Source organism: Xenopus laevis, chromosome 8S, assembly GCF_017654675.1.
Source record: "Xenopus laevis strain J_2021 chromosome 8S, Xenopus_laevis_v10.1, whole genome shotgun sequence".
NCBI lineage: Eukaryota > Metazoa > Chordata > Amphibia > Anura > Pipidae > Xenopus > Xenopus laevis.
Window position 1 is genome coordinate 27,608,657 of NC_054386.1, and position 22,692 is coordinate 27,631,348.

A 22,692-nucleotide genomic window follows, 5' to 3' on the forward strand; every position below is an offset into this window, starting at 1 on the left:
AATTACAATGGAAAAGTAGCCTCACAGACAGCAGGGCATCATGGCAACAGTAGAATAACATGAAGTAAGTGGGGCAGGATGAAGGGGTACGACGCATGGCATGATGTGCCTGGGGCACCACTGGGACACATGTTCTACTGGCTTCTCTAACTTCTGCTTTGTGGGTATTTCATGTGCAGAAGCTGTGCTATACAATATGGATTGGGAGCAGGTGGGTAAGTATTGGATTTGGATCCGGATTTGGTGGCAAAAGGAACAGGGTCTGGGTGTTTGAGGTTTCAGGTAGTCCTGGTAGGCATCCTTGCCTGAGGCACATGTACCTCTTGGCCAAGCTTTGATATGGAGACTGCAGGGCAAGATGGAGACAGGCAAGAGGGAGACAATGGGACAAGACAGAGATATTAGGGCAAGATGGAGACAATAGGACATAATGGAGACAGTAGGTCAAGATGGAGAAATTAGGGCAAGGCGGAGACAGTAGGACATGATGGAGACAGTAGGACAAGTTGAAAGCAGTAGGGCAAGATGGAGACAGTAGGACATGATGAAGACAGTAGCGCAAGATGTAGACAGCAGGACAGGGTGGAGACAGTAGGACAAGATGGGAATGATTTTGGACTAATGTAGGCAACAGCCTACAAAAAGAAAGAGAATGAGTTTTCCTCTACTCCAAATAACATGGTTGTCCATAATAAGAGCAGTGAGTGGATCAATGGAGCTCAGTCACTAGGGGCAGCTGTGCTGCGTGTCTCTGATTTACCGCCTGAAGTTAAAGGTATGTGTATTGTTGTGGGTCAGATTTATTTTCAGGTTTCATGGCTCCTCTCAGGAGTATTTGAGCCCAATGGCTTTTGTTGTTATCAGACCTGATGATGCCTGTGCTGGTAATGTGGAGGTCTCCCCCTACGAAGGATGGGTATTCCTGGAAGTGAAGCTCATTAACATATGAGAGACAGTCAGGACAAACTAGTTATAAGGTGGAGGAGAGTTTAGAGGTTCAGTGGGGGTGGAGCTCACCAGTGGAACTCCAAGAGTAACAAGGGCAGCAAATAAATATTCACCCCCAATCCTTCCCTAACTGCCCTTCATGCTAAGCTCCCAGGGGTATCTAGGGGATAACTCGCCCTAACTGTCCTCCAACCCCCCCCCCCCATTTTCCCTGGTAAAGCCAGACCCATAGTTTTGGAACCTCTGTTCATGTAATGGGAAGGAGCTTGCAGTCTAGTAGTGTGATAGGAGATGCTGACCTGTGTATATCTATTGTTGTGTTGAGAGATGTGATTAATAGGAAATTAGCGTAGAGGTGTGATGGGAGATGGTGACCTGAGCTTGCAGCAGTGTGTATGGATTGGTTGATCTTTGGAGCTTACAATCCAGTGGCGTTTTCTAAAAAGTTATTTCTAGGTTCTTGCAGACGAAGGGATTGATGACCCTAAAAGTTTACACTGGTCTTTAGAGCAATAGAGCTTGCAATCTAGCAATATCAATAGGGATTATGATTTTTGAATTTTACAATCTGGATTAAAGAGTTTACAATCTATTGGTGTAAGCAATGTAATCTTTTAAAAAAAAGTCACTGTAAGAAACCTGCCTCTTTTGTTGAGTGGAGCAGGGAAGGGGTTAAAGAGATGAGCCACAGCACAACTATTAGCAAGTGTCACCTTGATCCAGACACAGAAAATCTTGTTAGGTGGCAGTTAGACAAACAGGGCAAGTACAACTACTCCAGGCTTCGCCTGCACCCACTCGTTGTTTGCTTTGCTTTTCACTCTTCTGCCTCTGCAGATAAAAATCAGTGATAGGATTGGGGGGCAGGGGAGATAAGCACCCGGCTGATTAACCGTTAATTGGGATTGTCATTCTTTAGGGCGGCTGCATTTAAATTGACAATCAATAGCATGAGCTTTGTGCAGGGTGCCAGACAAAATGGGGTTACATTTATTATATGTAGCAATAGGGTGGATTGAATCTTACTCTCCATTAGGGAATCAACTGCATCAAAAAACACACACACATATTGGGAGGCATCTGTGTGCATCTGGGCAGTTCATCTGGGTACACAATAAGCAATACCCTCATATTGTACTGTCTAAGGGAATCAATATGGCACCCCCTCCCATATGTATAAATACAAATATGCAGAGAAGGAACGTTCTGGGCACACAATAAGCTATACCCTCATACTGTACTGTCTAAGGGAATCAATATGGCACCCCCTCCCATATGTATAAATACAAATATACAGAGATGGAATGTTCCGAGAATCCCTATGGACAGTTGCTTGTTGGGATAGTGCTGGAGTGGATGGAGAGGGGGATCTGAGTGCAATTTGAAAGGCCTGGATTTGGGGAAAAGGCTAATTATTTGGACTAGGGTCCATCTGTGACTGATACCCCCCTGGGCCCAGCAGGACGTGTGTCGGCAGAGATTATTTCAATGGAACAATGGCCCCCACTCACTTTGATACATTGTTACTGTACCTGGTCCCCCCCCCCAGAGAGATCAAATTGCCCAAAACAAGGCTTCTATGTGCTTGAAACCAGCTTAACCACATTGACATGGGTCTCCTTCCTTCAGATCTCAGCTCAGGGTGGCTTTGAACCTCACTGACCAATGGGGAGGCCCCACTGTGACAATGCTCAGCCAAGGGCCCCGCAACTAGGGTTGCCACCTTTTCTGGAAAAAAATACCGGCCTTCCTATACATTTATCTTTTCTCCCTATTAGATTAACCATCATTTTTTACCGGCTATATATATATATATATATATATATATATATATATATATCTATATATATCTATATATATATCTATATATATATATCTATATATATCTATATATATATATATAGATATATAAAAGAAACACAACAAATAGGGGGGGCCTTTTATCTTCACACACATCTCTCCAGATGATTCCAACCCCCCAGGGGACCCCACAGACAGTCTCATTTAACAAGGCTGTTATTGAATTGGCCACCCTCTGCTTTATACTTCCCACTGTATATACTACTGCTGGTATTGAAACCCCCCCCCCCCAGTGTACGGCAGCTGCACAACCAACAGTGACAGAAACCGAGTGGAATTTAATTGCCTCTTCCATCTTTACACTGCACTCCAATTAACGGACAAGTGGACAGGGGGCAGATTGGGCATTGGCTTCTCCACCCTCCCAGGCACATGGGGGCACCATAAAGCCCCCTTATCAGCCTTAGGTCTGTTCCAGATTTCTGGTTGTATAATGGACAGGGCAGGGGAGAAACTATAGAGGAAGCAGACTCTGCGACTTCAGGGGGGCTCAGGAGGCATAGCGGGCCCACAAGGCACAAATAATGAGCAATTTCAAATTTTTTTGGTAAAACTGGGCAATGTATGGATATGTTGGGGGCCCTAAAATTAATTTGCTGTGGGGCCCAGTAACATCTAGTCAAGCCACTGGGCCTGGAGCACATGGGGTGCTTGGGTGGGACACAATGATATTATTTACCCAAGGTAAAAGTGGTGGAGACATAAGAACTTCCACCTCCCCCTAAATGTTATGCTAATGAATTGGGAGCAATTCCAGGTCTTTGTCACCCACCTATAGAGCTATTAATCCCACGGGTGCCAAAAAAATCTTTGCATGTGTCTTTGGCCTGAAGAAAACTTGACTACTTTTATTCCTCATCTTTCAATTCAGGCCTCTCCTATTCCAGTCTCTTATTCAAATCAGTGCATGGCTGCTAGAGTACTCTGGACCCTAGCAACCAGATGGCTGAAATGGCAAACTGGAGGGCTGCTGAATAAAAGTTTAAATACAGCAAAAAACAAAAATAATAAAAATCAATTGCAAATTGTCTCAGAATATCCCTCTCTACATCATACTGTTTGTTTGAAGGTGAATAGCCGCTTTAAGTGTGGCCCAGAGCATGGAAAATCTCATACTGAAACTTCCTATGGCCAATGTGGTGCATCAGCAGATGTAAGCTCCAAACCTGCCCAAATCAGTGACATAGATATCAGAGTGGAATGTCAGCCCATGTGTACACGTGCCGAAAGTTGTACTCAACATTTATGGGTGCAATTGTGGCCAACTTAGGGCGAGTTGAGAGCGAGTGCACTTTACCTGCACCCTGGGATGGATGTTAATGGAAAGAAAAGCAATTACAGAACTATAACAAAAGCCCACGTGTTTATCTGATGTGGGGAAGAAGCATGAGGGGCACTGCTCCCTAAGGAATGCCTTTGAATTCCTGATCAAGGAGGCAAAGGGAGTGGGGAGAGATCAGGCCTTGGGATGGGGTATTTTACAAATGAAAAGGATTTTACTGGAAAACAAGCAGGAGAGAGAGAATGGGGAGGACAAGGAAACACATGCAGATATGGAGGTTACAATGAAAGACACAGGTGTAATTAACTTCCCCTTTACAAATCTGGAAGCAATGTTCAATGATGGAGAAAGCAAGTCTATAAGGCGATTGTCGGACCTAGGTGGGTTTCAACTCTGCTGAATGCGTCATACCATGTGACACTAGGGTTGCCACCTTTTCTGGAAAAAAATACCGGCCTTCCTATATATTTATCTTTTTTCCCTATTAATAACATTGGGATCAACCTTAATTTTTACTGGCCAGGCTGGTAAAATACCAGCCAGGTGGCAACCCTATGTGACACCACCAGATTCACAAGGGGGGGCGGAGCTTAGATAGAATGTTCCTGCATTTAGGCAATTCTAGAGCTATAACAGGACAGATACACACACACACACAAGGCACTTGGGGACAGTATTTGTGTTTTATTAAAAGAAAGTCGAAATGGGGAAGATTTAGAATCGAGGGAAATCTTTACAGACTGGCGTTTGGAAAGTGGCAGTCAGTTCGGCACAAGGAGGAGGCCCCCCGTCTCTGCCCACTCAGCTGGGTCCTGTCCAACATGGGCCAATAGATAAGCAGCAATAGAACAAAACAGGAAACCTCTTGTGTATATTAACGAGGACAATAGTTGGTTAATTATCCAAAAATAGAAGCCCCCCCCCAGTCATGCCAACCACAGAGTCCCACCACTAGGCTTATAAGGAACCAACCAATAACGGTGGTGCAACAACATGAAACTCATTATCAGCTTGCGTCTCTTTAAGCCTCCCCCCCACTTCTAAATGAAAAAAACATCAGCTGATAAGTTACATTATTATAAAGAAGACATGGTGCCATGTTTAATACCATACAATTCCAATATGAAAAGGGGAAGATTATGGGAAACCATAAAGACCCATCAGAAGACTCGAAAAAGACTTAAAGAGGGACCAGCTGGACTTTTATGGCTTAGATATGCCTGGAATAAAATTCATATGACTTGTTTTTTTTTTATAATATCAGAATTAGGCAAAACATTGCCTAAAAATTGTTGCCTGGAAACCACAGGATGAAAAATAAAATTCTTAATGTCCATTCCCTAAAAGAGAAAGTTTCAGAGTCTTATTTGAAGGGAAATGTTACAATCTGAAACCAAATTTCACTGTTGACAATTTTTAATAATTATCCCTTCAAATCTAAAAATATTCATCAATTCTAAAAATGTGATTTTTTTCCCCAGTATTTAGGTGGAATTTTTTTTTGTTCTTACAAAAATTAGCAGAATTAGCCACAAAAAACCCCAAAAACTTCCCTTTTGCCTAAATGCATTATAAAGAAAAATAATGGCTAAATATGTTAAAAAAAAAAAAAAAAAATTCTGAATTTTGTATTTCTAATGAGTAAATGATTTTTGCTTATAAGTATAGATTTAGGGAAAAAAATGCCTAATACTGACATTATAACAAAAAAAAACAAATTTACACACAATACATAAATCACATAAAAAACATTTAAATTAATATTTCAGTAATTTTTGTTGATATCAAAAAAACTCAGCTTTTGGCCAATTTTGATCTCACATGCAAAAATAATTTTTGTTTATAAACAAATAAAATAAACATTCTAGAATTGTAAAAAAAAAACAAAAACAAAAAAAACGTTGAATCTATAAATTGTAGGGAAATATGGCGATGTATTTGACTTTTTTGCTAAATGGAGGTTTAGGTGCTGCAAGTATTTCTTACATCACTGCCATGATGTCACACGGGTGGCTCTGCCCACATGTATAAATATAAATATACAGAGCCACCCAAAATGTACAAATACAAATATACAGATAACAAACATTATACATATTTGCCTTCTTGTGTTTATAAGGGGAAGTTAAACCTCGATTAATTTACAGAAGGAGGCGGCGGCGGGCGCATAATATTAAGCAGCTGGTTTGAGAAGACAACACTTTATTTTGGCGCCCACTTTGGCATTAACCCTTCAAATTCCGCCCCCAAAGAGGAATCACAGGAACAATTAGAGGAGGTTCCCAAAAACATATTAAAGGGGGAAGAAATTAACGGATAAACGGGAAATCCCGCAGACATATTTCAAGAGAAAGTGCAGAGGTTGGGGGAGGCATATATTAGGATTTTGAATTTATATTAAATTTATACACATATATATATATATATATTCTTTTGTACAAATTTCCCTCTCATCACAGGGTCACTACTTTTGGCAAACCCCCCCCCCCCCCAATAAACATAAAGGTGCCACAATTTCTGGTAAATCGTCATTTTCCGTATCATTTAAAAATAAAAAAAATAGAAAATTCAGGAATTACATTTTTGACCCTGAATTGATACAAACTGTGCTGTAACAGTCTTCGCTTGGTCTGTAGACAAATAGGATTTTGGGGTGGGGGGTTCACCGGAAAAGTATTTTTTTGCAAAGAGTGCTAGATTAAGTTCTGGTTCCACCCCAATTTTCCACCCAAGCTTTCTCTGAAATTTTTCGAATTCCATTTTGTTTTGTTTTTTTATACAAGTCTGGAAATGCCAATGCAGTTGGCTAAGGGGTGTTCTGGGTCGGATGGTGTAGGTTGGAGTCATCGAAGAGCGGGTTCTTGACTTCCATTTCACCAGTCTGTGGTTGGGTCGAGCCATTGGGAGGGGGCACCACAGGGAAAGGGGGTAGGAAAAAGAAAACAACAACAAATTAATTCAAGGGCTGGAGAATTTTATACATATAACTAATACAGGGCAAAAAAAAAAAACAACGTGATTATGACATCATAAAAAAAAAAGGATTGCATCACAATAGACTATTCTTGCTGCAAATTTCCAGCAACTGCTGCAAGAGAGTAGGAAATGGTGCCCTGCTGTGGGAAGGGCATGTAAAAGAGTCTTGTGTAATTCTGCTGTAACTAGTTATATAGAAAGAACACCCAAATATTATCTCACCCCATGACCGAACCCAACAAATACCGATACTGACCGGGGCAAGTCCTGGGCATTCATACACCGTGAAGTCGCCATCCTCATTTTCATCTTCCGACGTGAGTGCAGAATCCGGGTGTTTGGTTTCATCTTTATTCCTACAAGGGGGGGGAGGGGTTGAAATATAAGTACATCAACCTGTGACCTGAATATAGTCATTTAGAGTGACATCTCCCTCTTCCCAAAGTGATATACAAATAGTCTGCCTAGTGGCTCTGGAATTTTTTATACTTTTTGGCCTATCAATGTTGGGAAAGAGGATGCTGGGAAATGTAGTTCCAATTAAAAAAAAAAAAAGTACTCACTTTTCCATGGATAACATCTGCTGCTTCTGGTGTTGGTAGTGATACATCTGGGCGCTTTGGGCAAGCTTTTTATCCCCGGGCTGTTAGAAAAAGAGAAGAAGAGCCCAGTGTTTTACTGCCCTTACAATAAAAACACCCCTTTCCTTTGCTGATTGTGAAACCTCCTTTACTCAAGTCTGTAGGAATGGCTGAAGGAAAAAAGCTTACCGAGGTTTTCTCGTATGGAGGCGGCGGGGACGACTTGTATGAAGTGTAATCAACCTTCTGGGCCAGTTTCTTCTCACGGTTCATTCTGTACAATGTCACAAACACAAACCATCTCAAATGATCTATTCACCTCCATTCTCTGCCAGTCTGGGCCAAGGGCAAATATCATAAGGTGTAACCTACCTGCACCAGTAGATCCCTGCCACCACTAATGCCACCAGGCCTGCGATGGCACAGCCAACCACCACCCCTGCCGAGACACAAAGGCAACAATGTTTTAAGGCTGAATAGGAGCAAAGATATTATAAGGGTACAGTGTCCCCATTATGGCAGCTCCTCCCTCCTCCCATATGTATAAATACAAATATACAGAAAAGTAATGTTCTGGGCACACAATAAGCTATACCCTCATACTGTACTGTCTAAGGGAATCAATATGGCACCTCCCTCCTCCCATATGTATAAATACACATATACAGAGAAGGAATGGTCTGGGCACACAATAAGCTATACCCTCATACTGTACTGTCTAAGGGAATCAATATGGTACCTCCTCCCATATGTATAAATACAAATATGCAGAGAATAACAATGAGCTATATTTTCCTACTTTGAGAGAAATGGACGCTAATCCTCTCCTTGCCCTTTAATCCCCACTTCATATAGAGAATACAGGAAGACAGGAATGGATTCCATTGAGCCGTTGGCTATTGATACAGGGCATCCCCTCTGGCCATGGGAGAGGTGAATGGAGAGTCAGAGCTGAGCCAGGGACAGAAGTGCTGAAGTCCTGCGGTTAATGGGCAAATAGGTCTCCACTGGGGACATTGTGTGGTCCTATACAGTGTCCCTCCTTCCCTTCCCAGGTTTAATTGTTAATTTAATTTGTCTTCCCCCGACCCCTCTCCTGAGTCGGCTCCCTTTGACTTGACAGTGAAAAGACAAAACAGGGGGATTGGGGCAGAAAGTGGCCCCTGGTCCCCGGCACAATTGCTGTTTGACGAGCGATTAGCAAATCCTTTATCCTCAGACATGAAAAGGTGCAGGTGGGACTGAATGGTCCCCTTCCTGCGTCCTCCTCCTGGGCCAAATCCACTTACGCTAAGAACTTCCCTCTGCCTCTTCCTACCCGGACAGCGAGGGACAGAAAGGGGTCTGGGGCAAATTTACACTGCCCGAACCCCAAACTGAAAGGCTAGCAATCTAATGTTACAGCATTTCAATAGGGAATTCCCCCTAATCCCATTGTCATTAAATGAACCACCCTCCAACCCACCAACCAAGGCATGGGCGGCTAATGTCCTAAAGCCTGAGCACACCTAAAATTGTGCCAGTTGCACCTTAAATTCAGCCAATTTCTAATCAAACAATATATAAAATAATATTGACGCACCCAAAATGAGGGCGTCACTTAATGGTTTGGTAGAGCCTCGGCGCGGCAGCTCCGTACTCCCGACTCTGCCCCCGCTTCTTCCTGACGGATCGCTGGGAGGAGCATCTGGTGGCGGCTGAGACTGGGGCTGCATCGTGCTAACTGTCAAAGAGAAAAAAAAGAATTCTTATATAATTTTTGTTAAAAAAAAATTACATTTTTTTTTAATATTTCAAGCAGAAAAAAAATATTAATCTGCAATTACCTTTGAAATGCCCAGAACATTTGATTTATCATAATTACCCAGTTCCAATGCAGCCCGGGCACTGCTTTCATTTACACCCTGTCGCAATGCTACTCACCCTCTTGAGCCAGATTTAGGGATCCAGTTTTTTGATTGGCGAGTATGGAGGCCAGAAAATCTATATCACGGTCTAGCATGGGATCCACATTTTTCCCTGCAGAAGATCAAATGAATTAGATGAAATAGAAACTGGAATACATTGAACACGTTAAAATTCCAGATCTGGCAGAAAATATATATTTTATTTTGAGAATCACAAAAATCCTCTTCATTTTATCATTTGCAAATAAAGAACAAACTTGGGCAAAACTTGAAACTAAAAACTGCAGAAAAAAAAAACCAGTAAACACTTTAATTTTTGCACAAAAGACCAATTAAATTTCAATACAAATTCTAATTTTATGAAAAATTCCTTCAAACGGCAGATTACTATATTTGTTTACATACGCAAATCATTCCCTGTTAAATGCGGAGAGAAAAAAAACGGAATTAAAAAAACTAAAATTTAATCTGAATTTAACAGATTAAAAAAAAATATCTATTTTCTAAATTCTAAATGTTATTATTAATTCCATAAAATCATGTAGCACTGTGATTTTCTAATTGTGCCATTTGCCCTCAAATAAAATCTCAATTAGAATATAAATCTCAATTCAAAAATTCTAAATCTTCATAACAATATATTTTCCCCCATTGAATATGAAAATGAATATTCAAAAATATTAAACAGATAAAAAAAAATATCCCTGGAATTTTGTTAAAATCAGGTAATACTGAAAAATTGCTGTCGATTTTGGGGCCTGGTCCCGTCTGGGAGTTCAGGCTCATCCATCAAACTTGACTGCTGGCAGAAGGATCGCCATGAACCAATGACAAGAGATTTGGACAAGTGACAGATGATTACGGATTGGGGTGGGTGGGTCTCTCTTGTTTCAAAAACACACAGGGTAATGTGGTGGGGCAGTAAAAAAAATAAAATAAAATAAAGGGAGTGATAGGGCGGGGGGAGATTTGAAAGTGAAAGGGTTAATGAAATCATCTCGAGAGAGAGAGAGAGAAAAAAAAGAATCTCTCATTGCAAGAGAACTGGCCTATCAAGTGAATCGCTGTCTCCAGACCGGCCATTACACTTGTAATTACTACTACTAAAGAATCTGCCCCTACAGGGCAAGTGGAAGGGGCAGTTAGAAGGGGTAAGAGGAAAAGGACGGGGGTGGCAGGGGCTGTTACTCACTCTGCTAAAAAAAAAAAAATGAAATATATGAAATATATATATATAATTCACAGATGGCACCGAGTGGGCAAATCCAGGTGATAAGAAGGTGGGGTTTGTAACTTGGGAGCCACAGCACCTACCCCCCTCCCCCACATCTCCTGCAGGAAAGTAGAGATGGGGGGGGCTCCCTACAGAATTGAACCAAGTGCCCATCAGGGAGCGGCAAATGAGTTGCCATGAAATGTTACAGGGCCATTGGCAGGGGTGCAGCTGGTGCAATGGGCACAGGGGCAAGTGTCAGGGGCTGATCAGTAGCAAAGGGCAACAAGCTTTGAAGAGAATCAAACAAAATAAATGTGCCACTAACATTATATAATTCGGTAGCAGGCCCAGACTGGCAATCTGTGGGTTCTGGCAAATGCCAGAGGGGCTGCTATAAGGTCCCATAGAAAGTCAGTATTTAGTGGGGTGGTGGGAGCTGTTTGGGCCTCTATGTGGGCTGATTTGGCCTCTGTGTACCTGAAATGCCAGGGCCTATTTTAATTCTCAGTCCGGACCTGGTCGGTAGGGCAGGTAACAAGTCGTTTATATACTGGGGTCCTGGCATTTATGTCTGTCTGTCTACCTACCTACCTATTGATATATCTACCGATCTATCACCTATAAATCTACTTACCTATTGATCTACAAACCTATCAACCTACCTATCAATTTTCTACCTACCTATAAATCTACCTATTGATCTACCTACCTATCAGTATATCAACCTACATATTGATCAACCTATCATTCAACCTACCTACCGGTCTACTCATCTATTAAACTACCCACCTATCAATTGATCTACCTACCTACATACTGATCAACCTACCAACCTACTTATTGATTTACCTACTTACTTATCAATTTTATACCTACCCAGTGATATACCTACCTATAACTCTACCTACCTATAAGTCTATCAACCTACATACTGTATTGATCTACCTATCATTCTACATACCTATCGGTCTACTTACCTATTAATCTACCCACCTATCAATCCATCTATCTTCCTACATATCGATCTACCTATCTATCCATCCATCTACTGTATATATGACTGGTGGGCTTCTATGAATAAGGAATTGTAATATTTTAATCAGATTCCACCCCCCCCAGCTAATAAAGAGAGACAGAAAGAACCCCCCCCCCGGTACAAGGAGGCAGGAGGGGGAGATACCTGGTTGGTTTTGGTGCCAAAAGCTAATTAATTGTGTGGATTGGAGAGAATGGCTACCCCTGTCCCTTTAAAGGCTGCAGCCCCCCAGGTCTCATTAGCACATCACTCCCTGTCCACCCAGAAATGGGCAAACAGAGCCCCTTCCTCTCTCGGGTCCGGCCTGTACACATGCTAATGATGCTGCCATATTGATTGTCAGCACAGATGCCCCACTCAGCGCAGCACAATAGCCTCTGAGCTGCCCAGCACCCCCTGTGGGGAGGGTAAATAGGGCCTCACCTGTTCAGCAACATGTTTTGTCAACACTTCAGCCCAATAGACCCCGGGCACTCTGCTTTTCATTGAGTACAAAGGGACCAACAGACTTGGGATCATCTGCCCCTTCCTATTTTACAACCCGATGTACCGACCCAACACGGATACGGAGAGTCTCTCTGCTCACTGAACCCAAATGACAACGCACTACCCAATAATCACCATTCATGTCCTGTGTAATCAGTATGGCAGCTCCCACCCATATGTAGCCATTCTCTCTTAATTTAATGTGCCAGTAGGGCGCGTATCGATATACCCAAATGACTGAGGGCAAAGGAGCAGTAGGTGCAGGGAGTAGCAGCTAATAAAAGACTCCCAGTACATCACATTACCAGGCTGTTCCTTATCTAGGGGGGGGGGGATGAATGTCAATCATTGTTTGAAGATCCCATACCTGATTAATCCTGCCCAGCAACATATCCACTGGTCTGCAAGCTCCTGGGGGTTGGGGCTAAATCCATATCCAACCTGTTTAACCCATTCCTGCCACTCCTAATCCATTTGGGAAATGCTGGTTGGGTGGGTAAGTTCATGGCATTATCATTAATAAGACTAGTTGATGGAAGAGGATGCTGGGAAGTGTAGTTCAGGTTATCATAGTCAGATTCAGCCTGTAAATGCAGCGGCTTGTGTAGCTGAGAAGACAGAAGAAACTGCAAGCTCACAGCACCCCTAGTGGCATGGAAGGAATATGCCACCTTTAATGATCATTAAACTAATCCTACCATTCCCCAGTAGCACAGGTTGAATAAATATACAGGGATTAAGGTGAAGCCTTTCCTCAGACACCCAACACCTATTTATTGCAGGGGAGATACTTGCACATATATATTTTATATAAGATATTTCCTTTCCAGCACTAAACTGCCTATGGGTTTGGCCCCTAAGTAATAAGCGGCCCCTTCTGTAACTGCACAAAGAACTTCTGACCCTGCACTGGTGGAATCACAAGCAGAGCAAGTTATAATAATGCCAGACGCCCAATACACATTCTTACTGACTCTCCAACCCCAGTCTGGTCACCAGCCCAGGCCTCTACCCTGATTGGGCAGAAAGGGGCAGGAGGTTGTTTTTCTGTTCTGCCCCCACCTTGAACTTCCTCCAAAGTCACTGGAATCTCCCTTATTCCATTACCAGGGCTTTGATGTCTGTACAGGTAATTGTATTAAAGGACAAGGCAAACTATGAACCTAATTATGATCATTAGAATGTAATTAACCACACACTAAATGATAAGCTACAACAGAAGGAATGTTCTGGGCACACAATAAGCTATAACCTCACACTGTACGTCTAAGGGAATCAATATGGCAACTCACTCCTCCCATATATATAAATACAAATATACAAAGAAGGAATGTTCTGGGCACACAATAAGCTATACCCTCATACTGTACTGTCTAAGGCGGGGGATACCCAACCTTTTGAACCCGTGAGCAACATTCAGAAGACAAAGGAGTTGGGGAGCAACAATAGCATGAAAAATGTTTTTGGGGTTCCAAATAAGTGCTGTGATTTGCCATTTGGTAGCCCCTATGTGGATTGTCAACCTACATCGAGACTCTGTTTGGCAGTAAATCTGGTTTTTATACAACCCCTCCAAGACTGGAATTGAAAAATAAGCACCTGGGAGCAATATCCAAAGGATTGGAGAGCAACATGTTGCCCACAAGCTACTGATTGGGGATCACTGGTCTAAGGGAATCAATATGGCACCTCCCTCCTCCCATATGTATAAATACAAATATACAGAGAAGGAATGTTCTGGGCACACAATAAGCTATACCCTGTACTGTCTAAGGGAAACACTATGACAGCTCCCCCCTATATGAATACAGAGAGAACTGTTGACAGGTACAAAAGCAGTTACAAAAAGAGAAGCCGATATGGGATGTGCCCTGAAGCTTTGGCTCTGGGGGTCTGTACCTGAAAGGACTGGTGTTTAGTGTTGTTGCTATGGACTGAACAGAACAGCACGACGTTTCCTGCGCAAAGACCAAGTATTCAGGTTTCTGTTCATTGCGGCACTCGGGGCTTTGGTCCATAAAATACTCTGTGGCACGTGCCTGCCCTCTAGTGGAGACAGCGAGAGTCACATTGTTATTTGGGGATGTGTAACAGAAGCTCAAGCTCATGATTATTTGCTGAATGTGAACCTATTCTCTTATAAAGGGGAAGTTAAAGAGGACCAGTCACCCAAAAAAATTATTCATAATCCTATTTTATCACATCAGTCATGCAAAATTAACTTCAATTACACTATATAAATTATTTGAATCTTGTTTCCTTTAGTGTGGGAATTCATAATTATAGCAAGCAGGCAGGAGCCATTTTGTGGACACTGTTATTAAGACAAGTCTTGTATCATCTCAGAATCTTGTTTGTGCACCAGAATGGGGGACCTGATGTCCATCCCCATGTCCTGGCTACACAATTAAACAGTGAAGAGAACGGGGGAATGTGTGGAGAGCAGTGATTTCTAGGTAGTGCTGAAGGAAAATGAAAGTAATTGTTTGCCCCGTCTCTATGCCCAGGGCATAGAGGAGGGGCAGACAATATTTGATTGACAGCTGAGATGTTTAAATGACCTTACAGCAGCTATGAATGCTTTAATAAAAAATAGAAATTGGATTTCATGTTTAATTTGAAAAGGACTTTTATTATACAGCTTTTTGTGTCTGGGTGACAGGTCCACTTTAACCTGACAATATCCATTTAGCATGATTCAGACATATACTTTATCATTTGCAGCTGCCCAGTGGATGATTTGACCTGTTGTCGGGTTGCTAAGGATTTATTTATCCTAGCAACCACAGGGTGATGTGAATAACACATTGGAGTGGATAAAACTGATAATGAACAAAATATACCCCCGTAATTAATCTCCTCCCCAAAACAAGTGACATAGTGAATTTAAGGTTAGAGAGAGGCATAATAGTAAAAAATAATAAAGACTAACCGCAAACAACGCCAGGTAGAGATGAACTTCCCGTTCTCTAAGCTCCATACATGAAAGGGGCGCTTCACCTTTAAGTTCACTTTTAGCGTGTTATAGAATGGCTAATTCTAAGCAACGTTCCAACTGGCCTTCCTTGTTTATTTTATAACATTCTGGAGTTATTTTCCTTCATCTTCTGACTCTGTCCAGCTTTCAGTTGGGGGTCAGTGACATCTAGAAACCAAAAGCCTTGTGAGGCTGCAATTTGACTGTTATTCATTGTATTTATTTAGGGGGGTTAATGGCTGCACAAGAATCCCTCCTGTAACCCCAATCCTACCTTGCTGGAGCCCGAGGGGGTCCTTATAGTCCCAGAAGGTGCCTCTATAATGTAGGGGAAGACTCAATCCAAGAGCCCAGAGCAGATGGAAGGGGACGGAGACCTCCAGAGCCCTCATCATCATCATCATTCTGGCCACGGAGAAAGAGTGGGGGGAGCTGGCGGAGCGTCTGTTGGAAGCAGCGGGGGGGGGGATAAGGCACGTGTATGAATGCCGCACAAACCGGCAGTCCCTTCCTCTCTGCCAGCTCAAGGCCGTGTGGGATGAAGTACTCGCTTCCACCCACACACTGTATCTGGGCAGCAGCCAATCAGGGGAGAGCGGAATGATGAAGCATCTTTAGGGCAAGTGTCAGCAGTGAGTACACAGTGGCGCCCTGAAAATGGTGGGTTCCCTGCATGATGGGACCCAAATTACTGCCCAAAGTACATTCAGGCTGTAACAGGGGTCTCCCTCTATATATTATATATACACAGCACCAGTATGTGCCTTTAAATACAATAACAATTCAGGGCTACAGAATGAGACAATAGGATTAGAGGTTCCTGCTCACAAGAGCTTACAATCTAAAGGAACAGGCTTAAAGTTTAGAGCCTCCCTCAAATGTCCAATTTTAAACCTTAAGTGCTGGACTACACGTCCCAGAATCCTCGATCATATTATCAGAGTACAAGCAAGCAGCCAGTCCTGGGACATCTGGGGAATAAAGGTTAAAACACAGGACTCTATAGTATTTAGAAGGGGATTTGCCTGTAGCAGGAGAATAATAGTACAGCCAAGTCATTCAGATGAATCATGAATAGTACAAATCTCCCATATTCTGCAATAGAATAAGAGCTAAATTCTGTTAATTGCCCCCTTTGCTGAACTTTACGCAATACATCAAAGCACCACAAGATGGCAAGCAAGGGGCAACCCTGCAGTGTAACAGCTGAATATTCGAACTATAATAACCTGCATTGTGGGTTTAATTCCCTGCTCCCATTTCTGCTCATTCTAAAATGTGTGTTTTATCCTTAAAATTCTACAAAAAGAGCATTTGAGCGCTACAATGATCTCCTGTCCCTACTCAACAGCTTCAGTCTTTTACATCACCAGCAATCGGGGCCCCTCGATTTCTTTAGTATAGTTCTTCTACAGAAATACATGAATGGAAACACTGAACCCGTCTTGACCTCCTGTTCCCACCTTGTCCTCCTGTCCCCTTCTTGTCCTTATGTCTCCATCTTGTCCTCGTGTCTCCATCTTGTCCTCGTGCCTCCACCTTGCCCTCCTGTCTCCACCTTGCCCTTCTGTCTCCACCTTGCCCTCCTGTCTTCACCTTGTCCTCCTGTCTCCATCATGTCCTCCCGCCTCCACACTTTGTCCTACTGTCTCCCACCTTGTCCTCCTGTCTCCATCATGTCCTACTGTCTCCACCATGTCCTACTGTCTCCACCTTGTCCTCCCGCCTCCACTTTGTCCTACTGTCTCCCACCTTGTCCTCCTGTCTCCACCATGTCCTCCTGTCTCCACCATGTCCTCCTGTCTCCACCTTGTACTGCCTCCTCCACTTTGTCCTCCCGGCTCCACCTTGTCCTACTGTCTCCACCTTGTCCTACTGTCTCCACCTTGTCCTACTGTCTCCACCTTGTCCTGTTGTAGATAACTAACTAGGAGACATTGCTGGTGACAGTAGGCGTCTCCATCTCGGCTGCTTTAATATAAACATGAAGTCCATATCGTTGGCAGGAGCCAAGAGAAGAGAGATAACAGAAGAGAAAAACAAACAGACCTAAGACACCTACTTCCCAATATTCACAAGATGTGACGCGGGGGCGGAGGAGCTGAGATAATGATCACTGCTGGGAAACAGAGTTTTATTAATGATACAGGAGAAGAGCCATGAAATGCTTCTATTGATATCAGACTTTGCATCTCTTTATCTGCCCAAAGAACCAGTGGTTTTGGACGCCTTCATCAACAATTCCACAATAAAGGGAAAAAAAGTGCGAAATAAAAAAGTGCATGCATTTCGAATGTGACATGGAAGGATTTAAATCTTTTATGTATGAGCCCAAAAAACCAGAGAGGAATCAGTCCCCGGGACGGCAGGGTCGGAACAGCAGAGGGCGCTGTTGCAGCCCATAATGAAGAATAAACACAGGGAGCAGGAAGGCAGAACAGCCTGGGTGACACTTTGCTCAACACAAATAGGAGACTAAAGTCGGCACTTTAGAGTCAAGGAGTCCAGAAAAAATAAACATGACCTTGTGGCAGGGAGTTCCGCCTATACCCCCCCCCCCCCTCTCCTGGTTAATGGAACAGTTGAGAGCAGCATTGAAAGTTACACGAGATCTGAGAGGATCAGCTCTGCCTTTACCTTAAAGGGATACTGTCATGGGAAAAAACATTTTTTTCAAAATGAATCAGTTAATAGTGCTGCTCCAGCAGAATTCTGCACTGAAATCCATTTCTCAAAAGAGCAAACAGATTTTTTTATATTCAATTTTGAAATCTGACATGGGGCTAGACATTTTGTCAATTTCCCAGCTGCCCCAAGTCATGTGACTGGTGCTCTGATAAACTTCAATCACTCTTTACTGCTGTACTGCAAGTTGGAGTGATATCACCCCCTTACTTTCCCCCCAGCAGCCAAACAAAAGAACAATGGGAAGGTAACCAGATAACAGCTCCCTAACACAAGATAACAGCTGCCTGGTAGATATAAGAACAACACTCAATAGTAAAAACCCATGTCCCACTGAGACTCCTTCAGTTATATTGAGAAGGAAAAACATCAGCCTGCCAGAAAGCATTTCTCTCCCAAAGTGCAGGCACAAGTCACATGACCATGGGCAGCTGGGAAATTGACAAAATGTCTAGCTCCATGTCAGATTTCAAAATTGAATATAAAAAATCTGTTTGCTCTTTTGAGAAATGGATTTCAGTGCAGAATTCTGCTGGAGTAGCACTATTTACTGATGCGTTTAAAAAAAAAAAAAAAAAAATGTTTTCCGATGACAGGATCCCTTTAATAAAATGCCCATGTAACCCCCGTTACCTTGCCCGAGAGAAGCAGCAGGGAGTTATAGGTGGTCACATTCTCCCAACAGCCTTTGCCATAGATCTTCAAGTCTCCCCAACTTGTCCAAATGACACCAGCTGCGTGCTGTTAAGCAGACAGGGCCCCACACTGAGTACAGGAGGTGGGAAGAGAGGGGGGCACAGAGAGAACCACGGGTCATAGGGCAACCATTCCTCATACTGTATGAAGCCGATGCCCTGCAATGTCAGAACAAAACTACAACTCCCAGCATGCCCTGCTAGTCTTATTAGACAGGGCGAAAAGCGCCCCATTTACATGTAACGCTTGGGAACGTTAATTAGAGCTCCAGAGGATTTGCAGCCCCTGCAGGAGACCAATTATAGGAAGCAGTTACACCCTATTATCCTGGCGGGGGCAGAGGAACGTTATGAACGCTAATAATCAGATTTTTTCTATCAATTTCATTCAGCGAACGGGGCGGCTTCATTGAGATTCTCCCAGTTGGGGCCAAATCCAGTCACATTAAATCCAGACTCCACTGGATTTATTCATCACTGGCGCTGCCAGAGACAGAGAAAGTAGGGACTGGAAGAGACCGGATTCTCTGCAACTGACACAACAGCTCTTTAAAGGCACACTACCTGCAGAATGATTGGCTTTACTTGTGCCTCCTCTTGCCTAAATGGGAGGAGTTTCCAGTACTCATGTGATTGCCTCTACGTCCTTTCCGGTAATACACAGCAGTCCTTCCTTGCTTTATAGCGGGGATTGGAACCATAAGGAATCATCCAATAGGAAGGGGGCAAAGCGCTGTGTAAATGTGGCCCCTACTCCCAAGGCAATAGAAATCACTCATTAAAGATTCGAGCGCTGTAGCCTGGGGGGCGAGTGGGGAAGGAGAGAGGCAGAAGAGTGATTATCTTTTCCTGGACTGTAACAGGCACTAACAAGTTTTGCCCATGTGAAGGAGCAGGAAAGTCGCATCTCTCTGTCGAGACAAAGGATTCGCAGCCCCCACCATCAACTCTCAGGATACAGTCTAACGATCCCATTAAATATTCACATACATTTCATCACTGTGCTCATTTGCATAATTATGAGAAAATGCCTTGATCAGTCCTGAATTTGTAATGAGCACATGCGCTTCCCACCTGCTGTCAATTACAGGGATATAAATGGCACTTACGGATTGGATTCCCCCCCCCCAAAAAAACCTCCCCAGTGATTGTGACTTACACAGAGTATGGTCCCCTTTTCCGAAACACTACGGACACACTCGTCACATAATTAGCCCATTAATCTAATTACTGCTCACAGCCTGGAACACTTTGTGGTTTCATTAGAGGATCCGGTTTTCTGGCTTTGTGTTTATAGAAGATTCCGTGGAGTTTGTTTTGCCTCTGCCAGAGACGGGCAAGGTGCCCCAATACAACACATGCCCGCTCGCCCAGTTTCCACGCATGAGAACCCACAGTGCACCCAATAAGTATGTTGCAGTGAAATAGAAATACCTGCACTACGGCGGATTAATCGGCATTCGCCATCATTTCCCTCGTTGAAGTCTTTTAGGCAAGGTCCGCATGTGCTCGAGCCCGGGGGGCAGACTTCCCGTCTCTTTATGGTGCAGTCTAACTTTCTCGGGCATAGGTCAGCTGGAAAACAAGAGAGAGAAAGGGTTAAGTCAGAAAGGCAGTGATGGAGGGCACTCAGCAAAGCAAACACTGCTGGGCGCCATATTAATGTGACGTGGGCGCTGCCCGTAGCATTATGCTCATTATACCACCCACACGTTGTCCGGCAGCTCTGTTTAACCCTCTCAGGGACGGGGATGTTAAAAGAAGGAATGGGTTTGGATCCTGTGATCTGTCTATGACCACTAGGGGATTTTGCACTGCCCTGGACAGGTAGAGAAATCCTATATAAGTTGCCCCCACCTAACACTGCACCCATCAATAGCACAACCATCATGCTAGTAACAGGGCACTGGGGCAGGGGCTCTAAAAATCAGCAGTGCTGCTGTGTCACCTCCACATTAATCTGCCAGGATTCTGCACACGTTTCCCGCTGTGGTTGCGGCGGCAGGTGCATCTCCCAGAACAGAAGACAAGGAGCCTCCTCTGCCATTGATTTGGGCAATTAGGCATATTATGCAGGTCTCGTAATGTATAAACTCCAGGCACAGGGCCCAGCCCAGGAGATATGCAGATTGGAGCTGAGAGTGGCATCACAGGGTTTAGTAGTGCTCGGCATAAAGTGGGGTTGTGTGTCCTTTGTCTGTTCCTTCAGCTGTCACAGGGTGCTGGGAGTTGTAAATCAACAAGAAAAGACAGGTTGTGCCCTACTGTCACCAACATTTCCTGCTGTCTCTGTTGTACCTGACTATCACCATCATTCCTGCTGTTGTGCCCAACTGTCACCATCATTCCCTGCGGTCTCTGTTGTGCCAACTGTCACCATCATTCCCTGTTGTCTCTGTTGTGCCCTACTGTCACCATCATTCTCTGCTGTCTCTGTTGTGCCCAACTGTCACCATCATTCCCTGTTGTCTCTGTTGTGCCCTACTGTCACCATCATTCTCTGCTGTCTCTGTTGTGACCAACTGTCACCATCATTCTCTGCTGTCTCTGTTGTGCCCAACTGTCACCATCATTCCCTGTTGTCTCTGTTGTGCCCAACTGTCACCATCATTCCCTTTTGTCTCTGTTGTGCCCAACTGTCACCATCATTCTCTGCTGTCTCTGTTGTGCCCAACTGTCACCATCATTCCCTGTTGTCTCTGTTGTGCCCAACTGTCACCATCATTCCCTGTTGTCTCTGTTGTGCCCTACTGTCACCATCATTCTCTGCTGTCTCTGTTGTGCCCAACTGTCACCATCATTCCCTGTTGTCTCTGTTGTGCCCAACTGTCACCATCATTCCCTGTTGTCTCTGTTGTGCCCTACTATCACCATCATTCCCTGTTGTCTCTGTTGTGCCCTACTGTCACCATCATTCTCTGCTGTCTCTGTTGTGCCCTACTGTCACCATCATTCCCTGTTGTCTCTGTTGTGCCCTACTGTCACCATCATTCTCTGCTGTCTCTGTTGTGCCCTACAGTCACCATCATTCCCTGTTGTCTCTGTTGTGCCGTACTGTCACCATCATTTCCTGCTGTCTCCTTGCCAATACACTTCCATATTCCTATAATGATCTCATCTACAGACGCGCAGCAATAATCGGATTGAGGAGGCGCCAAAAGCTGTGAAAGGAATGGTCTCTGGGAGGCAGCCTTGGGATGGAAGATATGGAAGGAACATATGACACGAATGAAGGTTTCACGTGGCCTCGAGCTGCGTCAATAAGATAAACACGTGTCTGCATCAATTGGCGAGCCATGTGTCTCCCTGGGAGACTGCGGTGATGGACAGAGGGGAGGAAGGTCCTTCCAATATCAACTACGTAACCAATGATCATACAGAGTAGGTCTGAGTCTGTCACTGTCTATTGTATTCTTCCCTCTGCAGCTGGGACAGAATGCTCTGTTATACAGATAGCTAGAATCTCAGCTGCCATAAAGCAGGACAGGACTGCTGTTTAAAATGGGGATCAGTTAGGATCTGTGCAGCCACTGGGACAGAATGCTCTGTTATACAGACAGCTAGAATCTCAGCTGCCATAAAGCAGGACAGGACTGCTGCTTCCAATGGGGATCAGTTAGGATCTGTGCAGCCACTGGGACAGAATGCGCTATTATACAGACATCTAGAATCTCAGCTGCCATAAAGCAGGAAAGAACTGCTGCTTCCAATGGGGATAAGATAGGATATGTGCAGCCACTGGGACAGAATGCTCTGTTATACAGATAGCTGGAATCTCAGCTGCCATAAAGCAGGGCAGATCTGCTTCCAATGGGGATCAGATAGGATCTCTGCCACTCAATACCCCCAGGAACCCATGGGGGGTATTGAGTGGCAGAGTCCCTATTCTGTCCCTGTGCAGCTGAGACATACAGACGCATGGGTCTGATTACGTCTCTGCAATTTCTCTCATTTCCGACACAAAGTCTCATTAAGGCCACAGGCTCATATAGGGAATTAAGGTAATATCCCTAAGCAAGTGCTCGGTCTCAGCACAGACACAG

The 22,692-nt window shown here is 43.9% G+C and overlaps 1 protein-coding gene across 1 annotated transcript in view; it reads right to left on the reverse strand.

Moving 5' to 3' along the window:
- Nucleotides 1-4,754: 4,754 nt before the first annotated feature.
- Nucleotides 4,755-22,692, reverse strand: part of npdc1.1.S (neural proliferation, differentiation and control, 1, gene 1 S homeolog) — a gene marked incomplete at its 5' end in the record, with an annotated part of 35,312 nt that continues 17,374 nt past the window's right edge. The window contains 8 exons of the mRNA XM_018233704.2: nt 4,755-6,971; nt 7,323-7,422; nt 7,630-7,709; nt 7,837-7,921; nt 8,020-8,086; nt 9,230-9,370; nt 9,571-9,666; nt 20,084-20,224. Of these exons, the coding sequence (XP_018089193.1) occupies nt 6,897-6,971; nt 7,323-7,422; nt 7,630-7,709; nt 7,837-7,921; nt 8,020-8,086; nt 9,230-9,370; nt 9,571-9,666; nt 20,084-20,224 (785 nt within the window). The remainder of the gene's footprint in view (nt 6,972-7,322; nt 7,423-7,629; nt 7,710-7,836; nt 7,922-8,019; nt 8,087-9,229; nt 9,371-9,570; nt 9,667-20,083; nt 20,225-22,692) is intronic.